Source organism: Calidris pugnax, unplaced genomic scaffold (assembly GCF_001431845.1).
Source record: "Calidris pugnax isolate Ruff unplaced genomic scaffold, ASM143184v1 scaffold13, whole genome shotgun sequence".
NCBI classification, from domain to species: Eukaryota; Metazoa; Chordata; class Aves; order Charadriiformes; family Scolopacidae; genus Calidris; species Calidris pugnax.
This window is the reverse complement of record NW_015090810.1, coordinates 19,005,195-19,024,754: the sequence shown is the minus strand read 5'-3', so window position 1 is coordinate 19,024,754 and position 19,560 is coordinate 19,005,195. Positions and strand designations below refer to the sequence as shown.

The following is a 19,560-nucleotide window of genomic DNA, read 5'->3' as shown; positions in this document are numbered from 1 at the left end:
TGTTATGGTATTCTTGCACCATGTGCAGAGTCTTTAACACCCATCTACACAATACTATGAAGGAAATGTCTCTCTCTGTGAGCCCGATATGACATACACATCTTTCATTCATCTAAATTGTTTCTTTTAAGTTTTATCTCTTAAAACCAAATTCAGTGTGTATAGTCATTTGCATACAAAAGAACCTAGGTATTCTTGTTAACTATAGATAAGTAAAATGGCATATATGCTAACAAAAGAGAAAGTCCAGGTTCTCTGTAATTTTTCATCTGCTGTTCTTAATAGAGTTAGCTAAGAAAATGGAATTTCTTTTTTGGGGGAAAAAAGTATCCTCAGGCAAAAAGGACATCTCAGGTGCAGAATTTTCCTGTGACCACACATTTCAGAAAAGGACCTCTTCAGAAATTTCAAATAATTAATTTCAATAAAGTTGAAATAGTGTAATGGAAAGCATGTAAAGTAGCGTAGTGACATTTTACATTTATGTACAATTAATGTAGCAGAAATTAATACAAATCAAACACAATGGAAAGTGGAACATTTCATCTTCATTAAAATGAGAACATGTATATTATTAATATCATAATAGAAAATCAAAATATAATTTGCCTTTTTTCATGGAAAATTATCACATTCTCATTAAGCAGTTCAATGTGAGTATAACTAGCTCTCTAATGAAAAAGCTTTATTGATAAAAATATTTACACAAGCTTTTCTCCCTAATTTAGAAAGGTGGTTTAATACATGCAGCAGAAAAGAAATATTTAAAAAATGAAATATATAACTAAAAGAAATCTATATCTATCATCATATTTAATTGTATGAATGTATGTAATTTTGCTAGTACTATCCTGTTTTAGTTCTGATTGTGCTTCTCATGTGCTGGACTGTTCCAAAGAAGGGACACAGTCGAGGATTGTGCTCAAATCTGTAATCCTTTAAATCCCTATGGCTTCCTTTTATGAGAAAAGCCCCATTACCGGAACATTGAATGAGAATCCTAGAATAATTTGGATCAGAAGGAACCTTTAGAGATCATCTTTACTAAACTGCTCCTCAAAGCAGACCTAAACTAAATCAAGCTGCTCAAGACATTGTCTAGCAGGGTTTTCAGTATCTCCGGAGATGGAGATCCCACCTCTCTGAGCACCTGCTCCACAGTTCATCTACCCCAATGGTGACAAGATTTTACTAAGATCTTACAGGAGTTTCCTTAGTTGCACCTTGTGTCTCATGTATCTTGTCCTTTCACCATGTGTGTAGTGTCTGGCTCTCTCTCCTCTGTACTCTCCCATTAGGGAATTAAAAACTGCAGTAAGATTCCCTGCAAACCTTCTCTTCTCCAGGCTGAGCAACTCTCTCAGTCTCTCCTCAGTCAGGATTTGTCTATTGAGAGATATCCAGGGTCAATTCCCTGCTCAGTCAGGTAATATGTAAAATTTCCTTTCCTATCAGATGGTCCTAATCCCCTGGTTGGTTATAGATGGTTTTTAATAGAAAGAACTCTCCAAAACCTTTTAAAATACACTGCTTTGAAGAGAGTAATTCAAAATTGACTTAATCAGATAGCATGACTTGCTGGGTTAGTGAGAAGGGTGTTCAGCTGAGAGAGACTTGGGTGTTGGTCTGCTTCTGTGTCAAAGACTATAGTGGTATTTTTTGGTGTAATGCAGTCATTTTACCCCTCGTCTCCCTACCCTGATTCAGCTGCTCCCATCTACTCTATCTCCCTGCATTCCACACCATAACAGACCTCTTAGCTGTCCTCTTTTCTTCTCTTTTCTTCCTGGGAAGAGAAGACAAGCACAGAGCAGTTTGTTGTCACTCCATGATTTTTGGCCTTCATGTGTTCCAGCTGGGCTACTGGGTTCCTCCCTGTGCTCGTAAAGGATTTGTCCTACTTTGGCCTCTCCCATAGTCTAAGTGGCACCTTGATCCTCATCCTGCAAGTAGTTCCACGTTTGCCCTAATCGCCTAAGTAAATGAGTCAGCTAAGTCTTTAGTGAACTGAACAGGTTCGTAAGCATTTGCCTTTTAATTCATTTGTGGGGAAAAAAACCAAGGTGTTAATACTCTGTGTATTTTTTCTCATAGACCTTTACAGTTCAGGAGGACCTATAGGTCAATTGAGCTTTGTATTCACTGTTTTCTTGATTAATTTGGGAATCATAAGAATCAAAACAGAAATTTAAATTCTCATTGCACAATTGTTAACTTTTGGAACAAATTCAGATAATTTGGAGCTTTTAATTTTTCCTTCCTTAGTTCAGTTGAGTAGAATGGGTTATTTTATTGCCTGATTCATTACTTATAATAATCAAGGTCATGGTCAAGTTAGATAATGGTAAATTCTGAAAACTATTGCTGCTCACATCTCATTATTGTTTTATTCTCCTGTTGGGGGGGGTCAGATGAGTGCTGGATTTTCTTTTTAAAGTGTGTGGATGCATTTTTCTGAAGACAAGACTGGTGACTAACTTGAGCCAGAAATAGTGCAACCAGGAGTTTTGCGTACGTATAGTTCTGCCAAAGCTTCTCAAATTCCTTTTTACTGCCATAGCCTAGAGGCTTCCCTGAAGACCCTGTCAATCACACTAAAACGCATTGAGGTCTTCTTAGGTGGACAAACAACAACTAAACTGTAACCACAAAATTAACTTTTTCTGTGAGCTAAGACAAGAGTCAGTCCATTTCAAATAAATGTTGTTACATTAATCTGTCGCACCACATAGCTCCAGTTTTTTCACACTGTTGGTCAGTCACCTGTGCTCCTCCTCAGCCACTGCATCGACAAAGAAAATCTATCAGTGTGATGCCTTCTTTGACCTGAGGTGTTCTTGTGTTTGATGCAGAAACTCTGATAAACTGATGTAGGAGTTCATACAAAGCAGAAGTTAAGAAACAAATAAGCAGAGTTTTTAATGATGTCACTTTAAGGAAATCTCAAACCATGTGCTGAATACCTGAATTCAAGAAAGAACACTTAGCAGCAAGAGTAGGTGAGCTGCATGTCCGTGACTGCAGCTATACCTTGCTTTTCCATCATCTTTTCCTTCTCATTTTCCATTCCTCTCCATATTTTCTTTCCCTCTTTTCTGATCCACTGTTTCTTAAGTCATACCATACTTCACCTGTGAGCCACTGCTGATATTTTGAAAATGGGATGTAGCCAAATAACTTTTCTTTCTGCTTTGCTCTCATGCGATGCTAATGAACCAATCTACTAGTAACAGCAAAGTGCAAAAAGACCACTAAAGTTCTGATACACAATGAGTAAAAAGGCAAGTAAAAAACCACAGAAAATCAAAACTGGTTTTGTTTATGCTGGTACAAATGAAAACCATTTTTTGTTAACCTACACCTTCATTTAAAAGTTTTGTACTAAAAAGTTTGCACCTAACAGAAATTATAATAAACCATCCTTTTGTAAACTCAGGTTAAAAGGTTTATGCAGCCTGGGCTATAGTCAAATATTCATAATCTCTGCATCGGTCTTCCACACTGTTGTAGCTTTACTTTGTTGTGATGTCAATACAAAATGCATGTTGAACTTCTTAGGACAAAGAATAATTTGATCCTGCTTTGCCTACTAGGAGATCCAAAGCAAGGAACAACACAATTCAATGGGATGCTGCCTACCATTTTCTAATTTTCTTGACAATTACTTTCCCTGTGGTTGTTTTCTAGAAATGCTGGTTCCTGAAGTGGGAACAACTTGTAAAGCATTTTATTAAGCGTTCGCTAGGTTTTGCTGCAAAATGTAGTGCCATTAAAAATATTTCTCCAAACTTTATTTCCTGACTGATAGTGTTGCCAGTACACAGTTTAACATCACTGTGAAATTGCATTGTTGAGCATATTACATGCCAATATAAAGCATATAGATGTGAAACTGAATGGCAGAAGTTTGCTATGAGCAGAACTTTACTATCACTAATGCCATACTATTTCTATTTCACTTCCTCACTTGATTTCAATTGCTTCATGTTTGTGTCTCAGTCCATTTGGGAGAGGCAGAAAGGGTTCCTTGCAGTGTTGCTGTTTTGATAAGAAATACAAAGCAGAATGAAAGTATTAATTACTTATAATGATAGTTATTTAATACCCCCTAAAGAAATTTACCATTTTGGTTGAATTGGATTAGATATTCAGGTTCTAAAACTTGTTTTGTATGAGGACTTTTTAACAATGAAAACTAACATAAAGAATGCAGATGAGGCATTGGAGATTCAAGGTATGCCCTAAAAGGATATCCTAAAAGTAGAAAGTAGTTTTCATTTTTTAATGCAGATTAGAATAATACCCAATGATACCATATGTGTACAATAGTAAACCAGAGGTAGGAGGCTAAACCTGAACACCATCGTACACATGTAATTCTCACAATGATGTGCGATGTGTGGTTTTGTGCCTTAGAGGACCCATTGCTGAAGACAGGAAATCAATCACAGTTATTGACAAGGACTGTTTCATTGTTAAAAAAAGAATAATTACAACATAATTATGAAAAGTATGTGAAAACACAATAAACAGGGATTAAGTCAGTTACATTTGCAGACTTTTTAATACGCTTCTTGTGGAGAGCTTTTATTAAATTACATCTTTGGACTGAGTGTCGCTGAATCAGTGATGCTCATTAAATTATTTTGGATTAAAGCTTTTCCCCCCAAATCATTATGAGTCCTCTTTTAGTGTATCATAGACAGCCAATATAGATGGGCAAAGTAATTAATTTTTGAGCTAATTAATCCTGTCTGGTATATCATAAGTAGCCTAAAAATGCAAAATGGTGAGTAATTCTAAGTGCCAGAAAAGCAAATAAGGTATTTACATTCTATTTCTTGCATAATCTGTGCAGGGGTTCTTAAAATAATAAAAAACCACATCAAATTTTGGATTAAAAATCCACCAGACTTAACATCATGTCTGTGACAGAGGGCAGTGACAAACCTTTACATGATTATAGGAACAGAGCAACGATAAGGTTCAATGTCCACCGCTCAGCCCTTAATCAATTTTTCTTTTACCAAAATTTACTTTTGCTGTCTCTAGAGTCTGGTTTGTGTGAAAGTATTTACTTTCATACTGAAAAAAATTCCTGTATACCCTGTGGTTGTGGTTCTTACATTGTTGAGAAATAGTCATTCTTTCTTAATTTCTTACTTTCTTTTTCTTACTCTTCTTTTTTATATACTTTTATCCTATTCCCTGTTCAACTACCTCTTTTTTAAACTGAGGACTCCTTATCTTTATAAGGACTACCACACTTCTGGTAGGATCTGTTCTGTTGATCTTCTGCTCACATCTATGTATATGTTCTACAGTTTGAGAAAATCATTTTTGGATAGGCACATGGCAGAACTGCAGGCAGTGTTAGAAATGTGAAAGCTCCATAGATTTATACAGTTGCTTAATGACATTTTCCATTTTGTTCTCTATTCCTTACCTAATCGTTTCTGACTTCTTTTTGTCTTTTTGACTATACATCGCACTGAGCTTTTGTCTTCAGAGAACCAGTAGCTACTAGATTTCTTTCTTCTGTCTTTTAGGAAGTCATTTAAACCGAATATTGTAAGTGTATAGGTAGGATTTTTTTTTCCCAGATGCATGACTTTATATTTGTCAACACTGAATTTTGTCTTAAGTGAATGTCCAGTCACTGTACCTCATGAGATAAATCTGTAAATTTTTAACCCTGCTTCTAATTTTTACTACCAATTAAAAATTGTGTGTTGTCCAAAAACATTGTGGACAGCAATGTTGTTTATGACTTTTCTAGATCAGTGTGTATATGGTGAATAGTACAAATGCCAACATGCACTTCAGTAGGATATCCACTAGAATGTATCTCCATTGTGAAAAACAACGGTTTAGTCCTACCCTTTGTACTGTATCTTTTTAACCATCTATTATTTTACTAAAAGATCTTTCTGATTATAGCTTAGATTCTTTCAGAGGTTTGGTGAGCAAACTGTTAAAGGGTTTTGTATCTACAAGTGTGCCACACCAATGGGTTGCATTAACCCCACCAATCCTTTATGTGACCCGTCCAACACAGAGAAAATTTGAAACAATAAGTATATAAGAACAAGGTATTTTATCTTAAGTTACAACAAGTGCAATAGTTCATTGAATTAATGAAAGGAAAAAATTCAGCCCAATTCCTTTAGCAACACTATTACAAATTTCATCTCACTGTATTTATTCAGATCTTGGTGATGGTAGTGTGTTGCTGGAGCTGTGGAAAGTAGCAGCATCTTGTTGCCCCTTTCTTTGCTTGAAAGAAAGGAGGCATACTGATAGAAAAAGGGGAGTACCACTCAGTTTGGAATTACGAAGAAGGAAGTGAGTGCTTTTGCTTGATTCAGATAAATATGCTTTTCTCACTGTGCCCAAGTTAAAATGAAAGGCACATTTCTTTCAGAGCCTGAGTTGATTCTGGTTATCAGGCCCAGTCACCTTTTATTTATTTTTTTTTTATTTTTACTGTTGTTACATTCCTCTAACTACGGTAGTGTCGCATTGTGCCTTATGCTTTGTGCCCAGTGCTTTATGAACACAAAGGGAAAAGGCAAGCTAGGTCCCAAAGAGCTTGTATTTTAACTCAAGACAGGACAGAGGAAATGGATACAGGTAAGTAGATGGAAAATGAACCAAATAGAGGCTGATAATGTCACAGCAACATAACAGTTGGTTTGTTTGAGGGAGAAATCACAGAGAAGGAGGGTTTTGAGGCAGATATTGAGTCAGGCTTACAGAAGTTTCACAAGGTGATCCTTTCAACTAGAAGGGACTGTAGAGAAGATGCAGCATTTAAGAGTTTCATGGTGGCAGATAAAATGGGGACAGATTGTGATGAAACCTTTAACTTATTATTTTCCTAGGCGGATGTTATTAATATTTGTAACAGAACAGAGTAAAAGATACCCAAAATCCCACACGGTTTGAGGGAAGGGGAGTCTGTATGTTTGTCTGCTCTGCATTTTATCATATTTTTACCGTTACACCACCCACATTGCCTCCCAGGTGATCATCATGGGAGCTTCCATTTCTTTTATTTTTTCCTTTGGTTGTAGACCTCTTTTCCTTGAAGAAGGAGGAAACATCAGAGAGTAGCTACGAAGTGTCTTTTCCATGAGTAAAGATTATCAGATATTTAAGTCTTCCCCCCCAAATTTACTTCAAATCTATAAGCATGAGTGGTGACAGTGATGTGATAGTACCATGGGTTTACGAGTTTCTTACATCTTGTATAACTGGAGCCTCCCAGGGATCGAGACATCCAAGGAATGGATGAGTTGCAGAGACTGCAGCACCGCAACGCTTTCAGCAATATCTGAAAACTGCAGATGTAAAAAAATGCTAGATTCAGCTAAAGTTTACTTGACTGAGTCCAGTGGGTGTTTTTGTTCACAGTACAGAAGTCTGGCTGATATCGCTCTTTTCCTGTAACAGTTGTTTCAGATTTGAACTTTTCCCACAAGACCTATTTCCAAAATTAGATTCAAAATGAGAAGTACTGTACAGTTGTTACTGTCATAAAAACAATCTGCTATAGCTTGACTATGGGACCAAAAACAAAAATGAAGGAAATGAGAAATTGTTAGTGTAATTTCTTTAATAAAATCAGCTGACTTTTTATAAAATTTGAACTTCATGTTGCTGTAATAATCAAGAGCTCTGGCTTTCCTTGGGAAAGATACAATTTTTACTGTAAAATAAAGGACATTCCCTGTAACAGCAGATGCTTGAGATATGCACCCTACAGAACATGGGGAGTTTTTTGTAATCCCACTGAGTGGCTGGTATCATATATTTTACCACATAGTGAATTTTCATGAATGGAGTGGCAATCCAGCAGCTTATTTAGGGCCAAATGTGACCCTTAGTACTTTCGTGTGCAAAGACCAAATACCATGTCTGCGCATACTATTACTACTTTTATTAACAGCAATAATTTAGTTTCAAAGGCCTATTGAGCTTTAGTCAAAGACTAAGATACTGCTGAGCTTCATACTGTATCGGTACAGAACATAACCATGGTTCCTGCCTAAATGGCTTATTTAGTTGTAAATAAGAAACAACATGGATGGCAAACATGGGGAGACTCTGGAGCAATGCTCGTCAGCATAGTGAACAGTAATATCAGTACTTTGCAGAGTGTGTCTGGAGGCAGTGATTTGAAGCAGAATAGTGAGCTATTGGTAGGGAGCTTTACAGAAAGCTCCTCCCATGCATCATGAGGGAAACATGCAAACGTGCTTGTTTGAAAATGTCACAGAGGCTGGCATAAAATTTTTGTTTGTGGTGGGAACCATTTTTTCATACTGCATGAGAGTCAACATGGAGAAAGGCTTTGAGAGTTAGCACGAGTTGGTTAGGCTTGATGCACTTCCATTAGAAGTGGAAGAAAACATAGATGAGATAATAAGCTCTGGTTGAAGAGCATAGAATCATATTTAAAAGATCTTTATGGCAGATGGATATGGGTTGGCTCATTATGGCTCATTCCTCCCCAGAGGAAAAGTCATTGAATGAACAGTGACGATGTGGAACAGCTATTTCTGTGTAAAACTTATACCTTTCAGATACTATACAGAAGGAATCTGGAAAATTTAAATGAAGGCTGTAGGCAAGGATTTGGATAAAGGCTTGTTCTAAGACAGAGTCACAGGCCAGGGAACCAAGCCAAATGGGCATGGGATCCACCATCATCAAGATCACAGATGTCTCACAGGGCTTGAAGGAAAAATCAAGAGTTTTGGAGATGTTATTTTGTGATGGTAGCTAAGCATAACTCTGGGGGAGACAGAGTGAGATTTTAGTTTAGACAGAAAGAGACAGATCTAGAAAAAAGCAATACATGCATCCAAAGCAGTTTTGCAGCTTAATGAATCACTATTCTAGTATCAGAATCAAGATCTTGTCTCTGACACATCACTCCTGCTGAGAAGCAACTAACTCTTGTGACTATTCTCCTGAAATCAAGATTGACAGAGAATAGTCTTTAAAAATGCAAGTCAATTTAAAATGTCACTTGCTTGTGCAGTGTGTTAAGAGATCAAACATATACTATACAGTATGATGTAAACCAGTTAGTTATATTATATGGTGTCTCAGTGAAACAGCTCCAGACAGTTCTACATGTGTGAAGTGAAAATTATTATTGATTTGTCATTTCCGGTGACAAATTGACATTTTTGAGTGAAATCTTCTCTCTTATCATTTTTATTTATGTATTTAAACAGATTTAGCCTCTGATACAGTAGCTCACATCATCTTTGTATCCAAGTAGTCCCTTTAATTCAGTGGTGGTCCCCAAGGATTAAGGTGCTGTTCACCATAAGTCAGGGCATTGGCAACTTGATTGTCAGATGTCATTGAAAGACATGAGTGCGTGAAATCAAATTAAGGTTCCAGAAATGCAGAAATAATTGTAAATATGTTATTTAATAATGTGGTAACAAACTACAATACTGATCTAAACAACATGAAGACTATGTCTGCTGATGGAGTGTTGTTTTTTTTCTTTTTTCCCTCAACATTCATTTCTTAAGAAAATTGGCTAAAAAGCGGAAAGAGACATTGAGCAGTACACGGCAGGAAATGACAGTGATGGTGAATTCAATGGATAAAAGCTACACTGAGCAAGGCACCAACTGTGACGAAGCTTTCTCTTTCATGGACACGCACAATCTAAATGGGAGATGTAAGTTTTTTCTTTTCTTTTCTTTTCTTTTTTTTTTTTTTGGAAGGTGGAAGAAAGGTGCAAATGGTTTTTAAAATACTCCTCATTACTCAGTCATGGAAAATCCATGGGACCCAGAGTTTCCCACTGTGCAGCACATTACAGTGTGTATTCGAATGAGCAAGACAGTCAGACATCAAGAATAGACTTCTTTAAAAATAATAAGGATAATTGAGCTTTTTTCTGTCCATCCTTTTCTTCTGCAGAAGAGCAAAGACATTACTGAAACAGCTGTAGTTTTACCTTTCTCCAATCTCTATTATGTTAAAAATTTTATATCCCTTATGCTGTCCCAAGTCCTTCAAATGCCTTCCCTGCTCACTTCTTTTTTTGTAGGCAAAATTTATTTTTGAATGTCATGATTTAATAATGGTGATCTGATTGACTTATTTCTAGTTCTAAATGATGCTCTTTCTGTTGCTTGTGCGAAGGAAGAGCTAAGTGGAATTATCTGTTAGGTAATTTCATGAAAGATTCTCTAATATCCTGGATCTTCTTCGATCTACCCTGAAAATAAACAAAATTTGACATATAAAATTTCCTGTATTAGAATTTTAATTAAGGACTCACTCCTGTCTGGGGGTTAGCACTAAGCAAAAACCGGGAAAAACAGTGGGTTTTATGATTGTTAAAAAGAATGAAACAAGAATATTCAAAAAACTTTCTTGTTTTTTGTAGTTCTTAAGGAACCTTAGTTTTTCTTGTATGATAGCCTCTTTGAACATCTTCAGAATTTGTCAAAGATTGAATTTTGTTTCAAGTACTAACAGTATGTGAGGCCCAACTCCCACTCTGTAATAATATGCTTAAGAACTTATCTCTGACGAGCTCAATTGTACAAACATGCTGTGAGGTTTATACAGTGAGACTTCTCTCAGCAGCATTAGGTTCAGAATTTGCAATGTTAATTTGCGTTTGAGTTTCTTCTGAAATTGCTTTGAAACAGATCTTTCAAAATCTGACTTGCCTTTCTGGTGAGAAGATACCATTGCAGCTAATGAGATTGCTTGCTTTTGTGAAGAGATCAAGAGGTTTGATGTCATCTGCCATCATCATGATGTAGTTTTCTTGAGTTTTCATGATGTAGTGGTGTTACTGAATGGTCACAAGAACCAAGAAGCTGCAATGAGATCCTGGGACTAAATCCACTTTATGAAAACTACTTTAAACCAATTCTAAATTACTGGCATAGCAAGTATTTTATACCACTTGAGCACTAGAACCTCTAATTAGACTTCCCATAAGAAATGCGGTCACCTGAAGCAGCAGTCTGACAGTCTTTACAAATAATCTTCGTGTAAGGCCTTGTACTCAAGAGATTCCAAACATTCCTGCTTCCTATGAAAGTGTGTTATCCTGGCTGCATTCTGTATGTAGCCAGTTTTATTAGATGCAGCAACCCTGACCTCAACTAATCTATGCACCCATACTCAGAAGGAATGCCACTCTGATCTTTCCATCCAGTGATTCAGGAGATATAATCAAAGGAAAGTGATCTCAGATACACTCATTTATAGGATAAACATAATTTAAGCCAGTTTTCAGATAACTCCATTTTAACAAGGGCTGGCAGCTGTATGCCCTAGAAGATCAAACAAACAAAAAAGATGGATGAAGGCCAGCAGGAATAATATCGATCCTTCTCATCCAGTCTTTTACTTTTGTTTCACAAAATCATAGAATCAGAGAACAGTTTGGGTTGGAAGGGACCTTTAAGGTCATCTAGTCCAACCATCCTGCAATGAGCAGGGACATCTTCAACTAGATCAAGTTTCTCAGAGACCCTTCCAGCCTGATCTTGAATGTTTCCAGGGATGAGGTGTCTATCACCTCTCTGGGCAACTTGTTCCAGTGTTTCAGTTCCTGTTAGTCTGCTTATAGGTATCCATAATATGCTTATATTCACTGATCTGACTGAATTTGAGGTATGAAGACAAGGAACTAAGGCTGAATTCAGAATGAGCTTTGCTTAAAAGCCTTTAATGATTCTTTGGCTGAGCATCCTGTAAAATGTTGTGATTAACTCCCAGCTGTTGAATGTATCTGTGCTTACAACAATAATTCACATGATCTTTGAATACCAGGGAACTAACTGAACTTAATTTGTTGCATTGGACTTTCCCATAGGTTTTATAAATGGTTAAATGATTAAATATCAATGCACACAGTGGTCTGTGTATCACTCCCTGAAAACCATTGTTAAACAAAGAGTAATGTTCAGGGCATAATAGTATCTGTGTACACCTTATCCATCTGTCTGAACAAATAAAATTTAAAAAAAGAGAGGAAAAAATGAGCTATATTAGAATATTTGCGTACAGTATTTACAGTATTATTAAGTAAACTAACTAATGATCAAAGCTTATGCCAAAACCACCAGTTGTTGTGATGTCTTTATTCAAGCATCAGTATTCAGTCTAATCTTGTGATTTAAGAAGTATATTTGTCATCACTGATCAAAATGCTTTTTCTGATGACATTTCCTTTTAGAGAACTGACCAAATTCAATGAGCTATTTTATTCACTAGACACACCTGGTTTTCCCTAGGTCCTGATTCCAGTGCAACAAACACAACAGGCGGACTCTAAACCAAGTCTACTGCTGAGCTTAAATAGCCACGTAGCACTTCCCTGTCTCTAACCAGCTTTGTTTCTCTTTGCAGCTGTATCTTCACCATCTTCATTTACAATGAAAACTAACACATTGAGCACAACAGTGCCTAATTCTTATTACCCAGGTAACCAGTTTTTTTCTTGGTTTCCGCCCAATATAGAATAATAAAAGCATATATAATTATGTTATTATAATTCTTGCCATAGAAATTTAGTACATATATAAGCAACATACTGGTTGCTTACACATAGCTCTCTGGAAAAAAAAAAAAAAACCAACAAAAAAACAAACCACAAACCTCAGGAACATTTATCAATCATTTACTGTTCTCTCTCTTTTTACCTTTTCTGCTTGGACCTGCTTATGATGTATGACAGATCCATTTGTGCCAACTGCAATTTTAGGTGAGAACATTTCCCTTTATCAAAGTTTATTGCTGAAGTAATTTAGAAAGTCACAGTTATTGGGGTACAGAATATAATATGCAAAAAGCTGGAGTTTTATGCTAAAGGGAGGGGTGCTAGGCTTGGCTACACTGAGAGTGCTAAGGACAGTTATCAGGCTTGATTACTACTGTCATAGTGCAAGTCAGGGGAAAAAAGAGAGGAATAATTTTAACAAGTGGATTTGCGAAGAAATGTTTATGCATGTATTTGGAGTGACACAAAAGAATTTGATTATTGCAGCAATTGAAATAGTTTTCCTCATTTTTTTCCTTTTTATCCCAGAACTGATGATGTCACTTCTTAGAAATAACATTTTTTCCTAATTAGACTATTCATGATACAGAAAATCAGACAAAATACAGTTTTGGCCATCCACCAGCTATCATTTCTTCTCACAATACCGCACAGTTTCTGACATGCTTGTCAAAGTGAAGTTTCAGAGGAGAGATGGCATTTTGAACAGCAAAATGATAACATGACATGTAGAGTATATAGTTTGTTATGCATCAGGTGTCATGGGAACCAAATAAAACAGGAGATCTTTAGGTTAGAAACATACAGTTAAAGTGTAAAGCATTTCCACTGGGACTTCAGGAAAACCTGCTATTGTCCAATATCAAAAAGAGAGAGGTTTCTGCGGAGATAAAACAATAAGCATGAGCTGCTATTGCATTTTCAGTGCTTAAGTAACTCTAACCCCTTTGTGGCCTGTGTTCATTTACACCTCCTCCCCATACTAACTTTAAACTAAACACAGAAATTTATTTTTTTTAATAATAAGTCAGAATATAACAGTGCACTGTAGCAAGAATACAAACACCAATGCTAAGACTATTTACTATTTTTTACAGTGATTGATATTTTTACAACAAATATTTTTCTTTCTCTTCCTTTTTCTTCAAATGACTGTAAAAAATATGAGATCCCTTAACTGATTCCTGCCCTTAAACTGTAAGTTAAATAGGCTTAAGTAAAAGTAGAGTGAAGCATATAAGAAGTAGAAGTTTAGGAAGGTGATCTTGAACTTTTGTTACTGTGAAAGAATATTTAGTGCAGTGCATTTCAGTGTGATAACTTGGAGAAGGAAGTTGTACATTTTTATACATTATGTAAATCTGGAAGAAGGTAACCGTAGTGACTGTAACAATGTAATAATCTGCATGCAAATGAAATTTGCAGTGCCTTTTAACTGCCTGAGATGTTAGATTTTTTTGTGTGCTTTAGCATTCATTCAACACTTCATCCAGTAGATGTTCTTTCTGACCTTGTGGGTGGGCAAGGAGAAAAGTGCTATTATCAGGAGAAAAACTTTGAGATTTCCTATCTAGATTATTAAGTTTAAGTTAATGGTTTCTCTGATTTTTTTTTTGTGATCCTTTGCTATATAATAATGATGGTACAATTATTTGTTAGCTTTTTTCCCCAAAAGAAATAGTCTCTAAGCAATAATTCAGATATCAGGCAAAGACACACTGGAAAAAAAAAAAAATCTTTGTTTTTCCTAAGCCCGTAAAATCTTGAATTAGTTAGATATGTTTTTTATGGTCTACTACAGCAAGCTGTGCTTACTCATCTCAGAAAATCTTTCAGTTATTTCACTGTGGAAAATGAATATTCTTGCAACCTTACATGTTAAAAATTTAATACTCTTTTATGAATGGTACTCCATTCAGACAAAGTCTCCTTCCCAAAATGTTTTTATGACTGTCTGTATAGAAACAGTGTTTTTTCTGAGGTAAATCAAATTAGCTATGCTTCAGTCAGTAGAGGAACATAGCTATTAACAAAATACACTGGGTTTTAATTGTAACTAGTACCTGCTTTTGCTGTCTTCCAATGTCCAAAGAAGTTGTGTTAGACTGCAGGGTCAAGCCTGTTGTTAGAACTAAATGAACTTTTCAGTGTGACTTCCTGGGAAGGGTACAGGTCTGGTGAATACTTGAGTTTAGTTTTCAAAATCTGCTAGAAAGGCCACAACACATTTATCATTTCCAGAATTATGAACAGCAGGATCTTTGGACTATTCATGCAAATTAGGGACTTCTTAGACAACTGGAAAAAAAAAAAAAGATTGCTAATTAGTGGTGAATCTAAATGATGCAGAAGGCAATGGTCTGCTTAGCCCAATAACCTAAGTGAAAGCCTGAGATTTTAAAAAAACACTTTGCATAACGGTGACTAAATTTATAGTTGCTGAGTATGAGTGTAGGTCATGTTTGTCTAGTATCAGCAACGTGCATATTTCTGAAACTGGAGAAGGAGAAGGGCCTCAGCCTAGAAGAGATACTGGGCTGGGTTTCCAGGTACCTTCAGTGCGGTGAGTTCATGTAACTAGTAAATAAGTGTACTATTCAATGTGTTGTACATCTCTACGGGAATGAGTAAATGGAGAGTAGAAAAGCAGCAGCTGTGGGAGTATTTAAGCTGCACAATCTTCCCGTTGCTTATGAACACTGCGTCTGGAGGAGCTCACCCTTTGAAAAACAGTGGACTGTTGTGCCTGCATATATATGTAGCTCATGCTACAGTGCTCAAAGGCAAAGCAAAAAACTATAATGTATGTTGCTCCTAATGTACCATATAAACTAAGGATTGAAAGCACTTCATTTAAAACAACTTAAAAGATCACTCGAAGAGAGAAAAATAGTATTAATGTAGCTATAAGAGATAAAGAGAGAGGAGAATTACTCTAAAGCAAAGGAGCTCACAGGAAAGAGATTCATAAGGATTAAACTGCTGCTTTCATAGCACAAGACCCTGCTATCTGATAACTTTGCTTTAATCTCAGTTTCTAACAGTCTCTGTTACAAGGAATTCTGTTTGCAAAAAAAGTCAAAATTTTCTAACCTGTTTCTAAAATTGAAATAAGCCACTCAAAAAATCATGATCAACTTCCTACACTTTTTTTGTCTTTTGTGTCTTAGCCACCTTGTAGTTTTCAGGTGCCATTTCAACAGCAACATACTGTACCTACACTTGTATACCACGCTTCATGCCATGCATCCCAAGGTGCTTTGCAGTACAATTTAATCACACATTAGAGAAAAGTTGTCAAATTTTATGGCTAAAAGAAGACTCCCTTTCCTCTGCATTAGATCAGGTTAGCAAACTAATAGGGAAAGTAGTGAAATGCCCATACTCATACCCATAAATTTTTCTCATTTTTGCTTTAGGTTCAAATGCGCAGTTCATATTGACTGTATGCTTACCGAGGACCAGATTTCATATCTCTTAGTTTCAGTGTGAATTGAGAGAACTTAAAATCATCTTTGAAATATGATTTGTTGAGCTTTGTGCCTTTTACATCAATATTCAGTGGTATAACTAAGACCAGAATCTCACCTTCAATGAGGTGTGTTAGTATTTTTGGTGCATGCATGAGAATCTGGGACCTTTGCATCCAGACTGAAACTTTCTGCTACAATGTATCTAACTTATGAATGTGGAAATATTATTTTGATGTTTCCCTTTCATACGTCATATTTTACAAAGTAATAAATTTTTAATAAATACAGTATTTTTATAAACCCCTTGCTATGTTTAGTGTGCAGCTAGTGAGGAGTAGTTTCAGTAAGTCAAAGCACCACATTTACAATTTCAGTTAAAATTGAAAACTCGGAAATATGTAGAATTATTATTTGGGTAGACAGAAAAAATATCTATGATGATACTTGGGACTTAGACTTTGGTGGGGTTTTTTTCTTTTGTCAAGTCTGAACAAATTTTTTAAATTCCATCTAAACAGGAAGAAAGTCATATTACTTCCTTAGGTAGAGTGCAGTTTCCATCTGTCTATTTACTGCTAAGTATAAGTTCTGATCTCAGTTGCATCTGCGTGAATTGACTCACAGTAAGATACCTTGGTTTCAGTACATTTAATTTATACTGTGAAGCTGAGATCAGAATCTGACTCATGTAGGAAATCACTCTGTAAAGACTAAATTACAAACATAAAATTACCTGTAATTATTAATGTAGTACTGTTGCTTATGCCCTGTTTCCTTTTTCTCCTCCTCTTTTTTTCTCCTGATATGTATCTTCTTAAAAGTGCCAATCAATGGTAAGTTGCCCATTTGCCCCACGGAAGAGATGTGGAGGGTTGGGAGAGTATGTGTCTCATAAAAATTTTAACCAGCCCACTGGGTTCTCCTGTTTGTTGGCTTGCATGTCAGTTGACATACAACATTCCATGCCTAATGTGATGGCTCATGATATACCATGGTCCTAAAGCATGTTCAGCAGCCAGTCAAGACATTTTTCCTGATCAGATGATCCTTTGCATTTGTCCTCTCATAGTTTGTCTCCAAATGTTGTATCAGATCTACATTTCCATTGCAGTCCTAGCTTGATGAAACCATAAGCCATTTTGTGCATCTTTTTATTTTGCTCACTCCAAACATTTGCTCTAAATTTGCAGTGTAAAATGTAGCACTTCAGTAACCTAAGAAGACTACAAGTCCAATTTCATTCCATGGGACTTGTTGAAGTTTCAGAATGAAACTTCTATGCAGTTTAGAACTGAATGCCTAATTTAAAACCTGTTTGTAATCAGCTAGTGATATTTAAAACAATATTAGAGTTCGGACTGCTCTGCAATGCTTCCATTGTAGAACCATGGACGTTGCCTCATTCCAATCAGTCTTGCAATTTCCCTGTGTAAACTGCTCCATGGATTTACTGTTCTTCTGGTGTAGCCTTCACAGACAGAAGCATTACTGATGATGTCAGATTTCTGCCATTCCTCTAGAAATCTGTGTAATTTGTATTTCTGTTAATAACTGAAAATGAGACAGTACATGATGAAATATTCTTTTTCTAGATGAAACCCATACGATGGGCAGTGACACAAGCAGCCTGGTCCAATCCCACACCTACAAGAAGCGAGATCCAGTGGATGTGCCCTACCAGACCGGACAGCTTCATCCAGCCATCCGTGTAGCTGACTTGCTACAGCACATCACCCAAATGAAGTGTGCAGAAGGCTATGGATTCAAAGAGGAGTATGAAGTAAGTGTCAGGTCTAATGATCTGATCATTATTATGTCTGCTGCACTTTTGGCTTTATCTGTCTGCTATCTGTACCACAGAACAGGAAAAATAATTACTCGGCCAAGTAAGTCAGCTGCTGTGTGAGGGAAGATACTGAATGGAAAGTATCATCTCTACAGTGAGCAAATTTTCTGATTGCAGCCAGCCAGGATGAGGAGTGAGACATAAAAACCTTTATTGGAAATCTCTGCCTAATGCTAATTGCAAAAAGCTATATATTCAAAAAAACAGGTCCACTAGCATTATCCAAAAACTTGCCATATTTTTGTTTTACTGTTGGAGAATGTAGCTTTTTTCCAAAGTCCTACATCAGGGATTGTCTAATCGCAGTTACCCTGTAACACAATATTAGCTTAGACATCAAGTTCTACAAGTAGTATTTCTTGGAATAATAGTATTCATCATGGAGAGGAAGTGCACAAATCTTCAGAGAGGCCCATAGGGCTATAAAATTTATTCTGTGGTGCCTGAGCCATTTCCCACTAGCTGGAGGCTATCTCTAATCCTCATTATTTTTCATATGAACTTATAGTCTCTCTTTTTTCCTTTTTTTTTTTTTGAATCAACTTCTGTTTCCTCATTTCATGCTAGAGTGACCTGTTCCTCCCTGTTATCATCTTAGTTTTAAATGTCATGACCACTACATCCTGGCAAATACTATAGGAACACAGCGTGTTGCGCTGCAGATCCTGTCTTACTTGTTAGACGAGTCAGTTTGCTTAGCGAAAAAAGCAAAATACAAGCAGAACTTGCTCTCATGACCAAAGTTAAGGGTGGTATTGTGCCTGACTTCAAAAGCACAGTTTTGCTGAAGAGCACAATACTCCTCATCCAATTTATCAGCCTGGGTTCCTTGACTAATGTGAGGGAGGATTTGAGACCTTTTGAAATCTGCATATGTCGAATATTTTAATTATTAGGGTGTTAAAATAAATGTCCTTTGTCCTCTTTCCTCTGACTTTTAGCTCAGATTTTAAGGAGTTTATTCCTTTGAATAATTCTCACATACAGGAACACTCTAATATGGATTGGTAAGATGTCTACAGCGAGTTGTTTCCCACAAGAGTACAATTCAGTGGATTTGAAACCAAAACTCAAGTAGCATAAATATATTACTTCACAGAGGAAAAATACTAAGATTGATCTGCAGGGTTGGACTATAAATTGTTTGAAATTATCATAAGAGTGTGTAAGAGTACATGAGATAGTTTCAGTTGATCAGGTAGGAAGAAGCACTGCATAAGAACTTGTGGGGTCTGATCTGTAGGCAGACTTGAAGTTATCACCTGTATACTCTGTAAATGTTTAATACCTTGTATGGAATACGATCCAAGATGATGGTGTAGGAAGCAAATTATGATAACCAGCAGCCCATCCCAACCTCACCCTCCCCAAAGCCAGGAGCAGTATTTCCAGGAGCAGTGTATACCTGACAGAGCCTATATCTGTATGCAGTAGTGTCCATTTGTCCAGTTGAGGAACCTGTCCAAATTGCACTGCATCTCCAACCTAGTACACAGTCCTAAATTTCCTTTCATTGGAAACAAGAATGTGAGAAACCAGAGGAACAGGTATAAATGGGTCTCGGTGTGATGTGACTCTGACATAGCCAGTGAGGAGCAGAATGATACAGATTCCATTTTAACTCTGTCTCAAAGCAGAAGCCAGCAAAAAAAAGATCCCTTGTCATTCTTTCATCTGAT

The 19,560-nt window shown here is 36.5% G+C and overlaps 1 protein-coding gene across 6 annotated transcripts in view; it reads left to right on the top strand.

Moving 5' to 3' along the window:
• Positions 1 to 19,560, top strand: part of PTPRM (protein tyrosine phosphatase, receptor type, M) — a 360,339-nt gene that overhangs the window by 251,307 nt on the left and 89,472 nt on the right. For 2 of the 6 annotated variants that reach the window (XM_014938720.1, XM_014938719.1), the window contains 2 exons: positions 9,558 to 9,709; positions 17,628 to 17,815. In XM_014938720.1, coding sequence (XP_014794206.1) covers positions 9,558 to 9,709; positions 17,628 to 17,815 — 340 coding nt within the window. Of the gene's footprint in view, positions 1 to 9,557; positions 9,710 to 12,411; positions 12,487 to 12,739; positions 12,767 to 16,856; positions 16,869 to 17,627; positions 17,816 to 19,560 lie in introns of all 6 variants that reach the window. The other 4 variants (XM_014938716.1, XM_014938717.1, XM_014938718.1 and 1 more) reach the window with 4 other exon arrangements.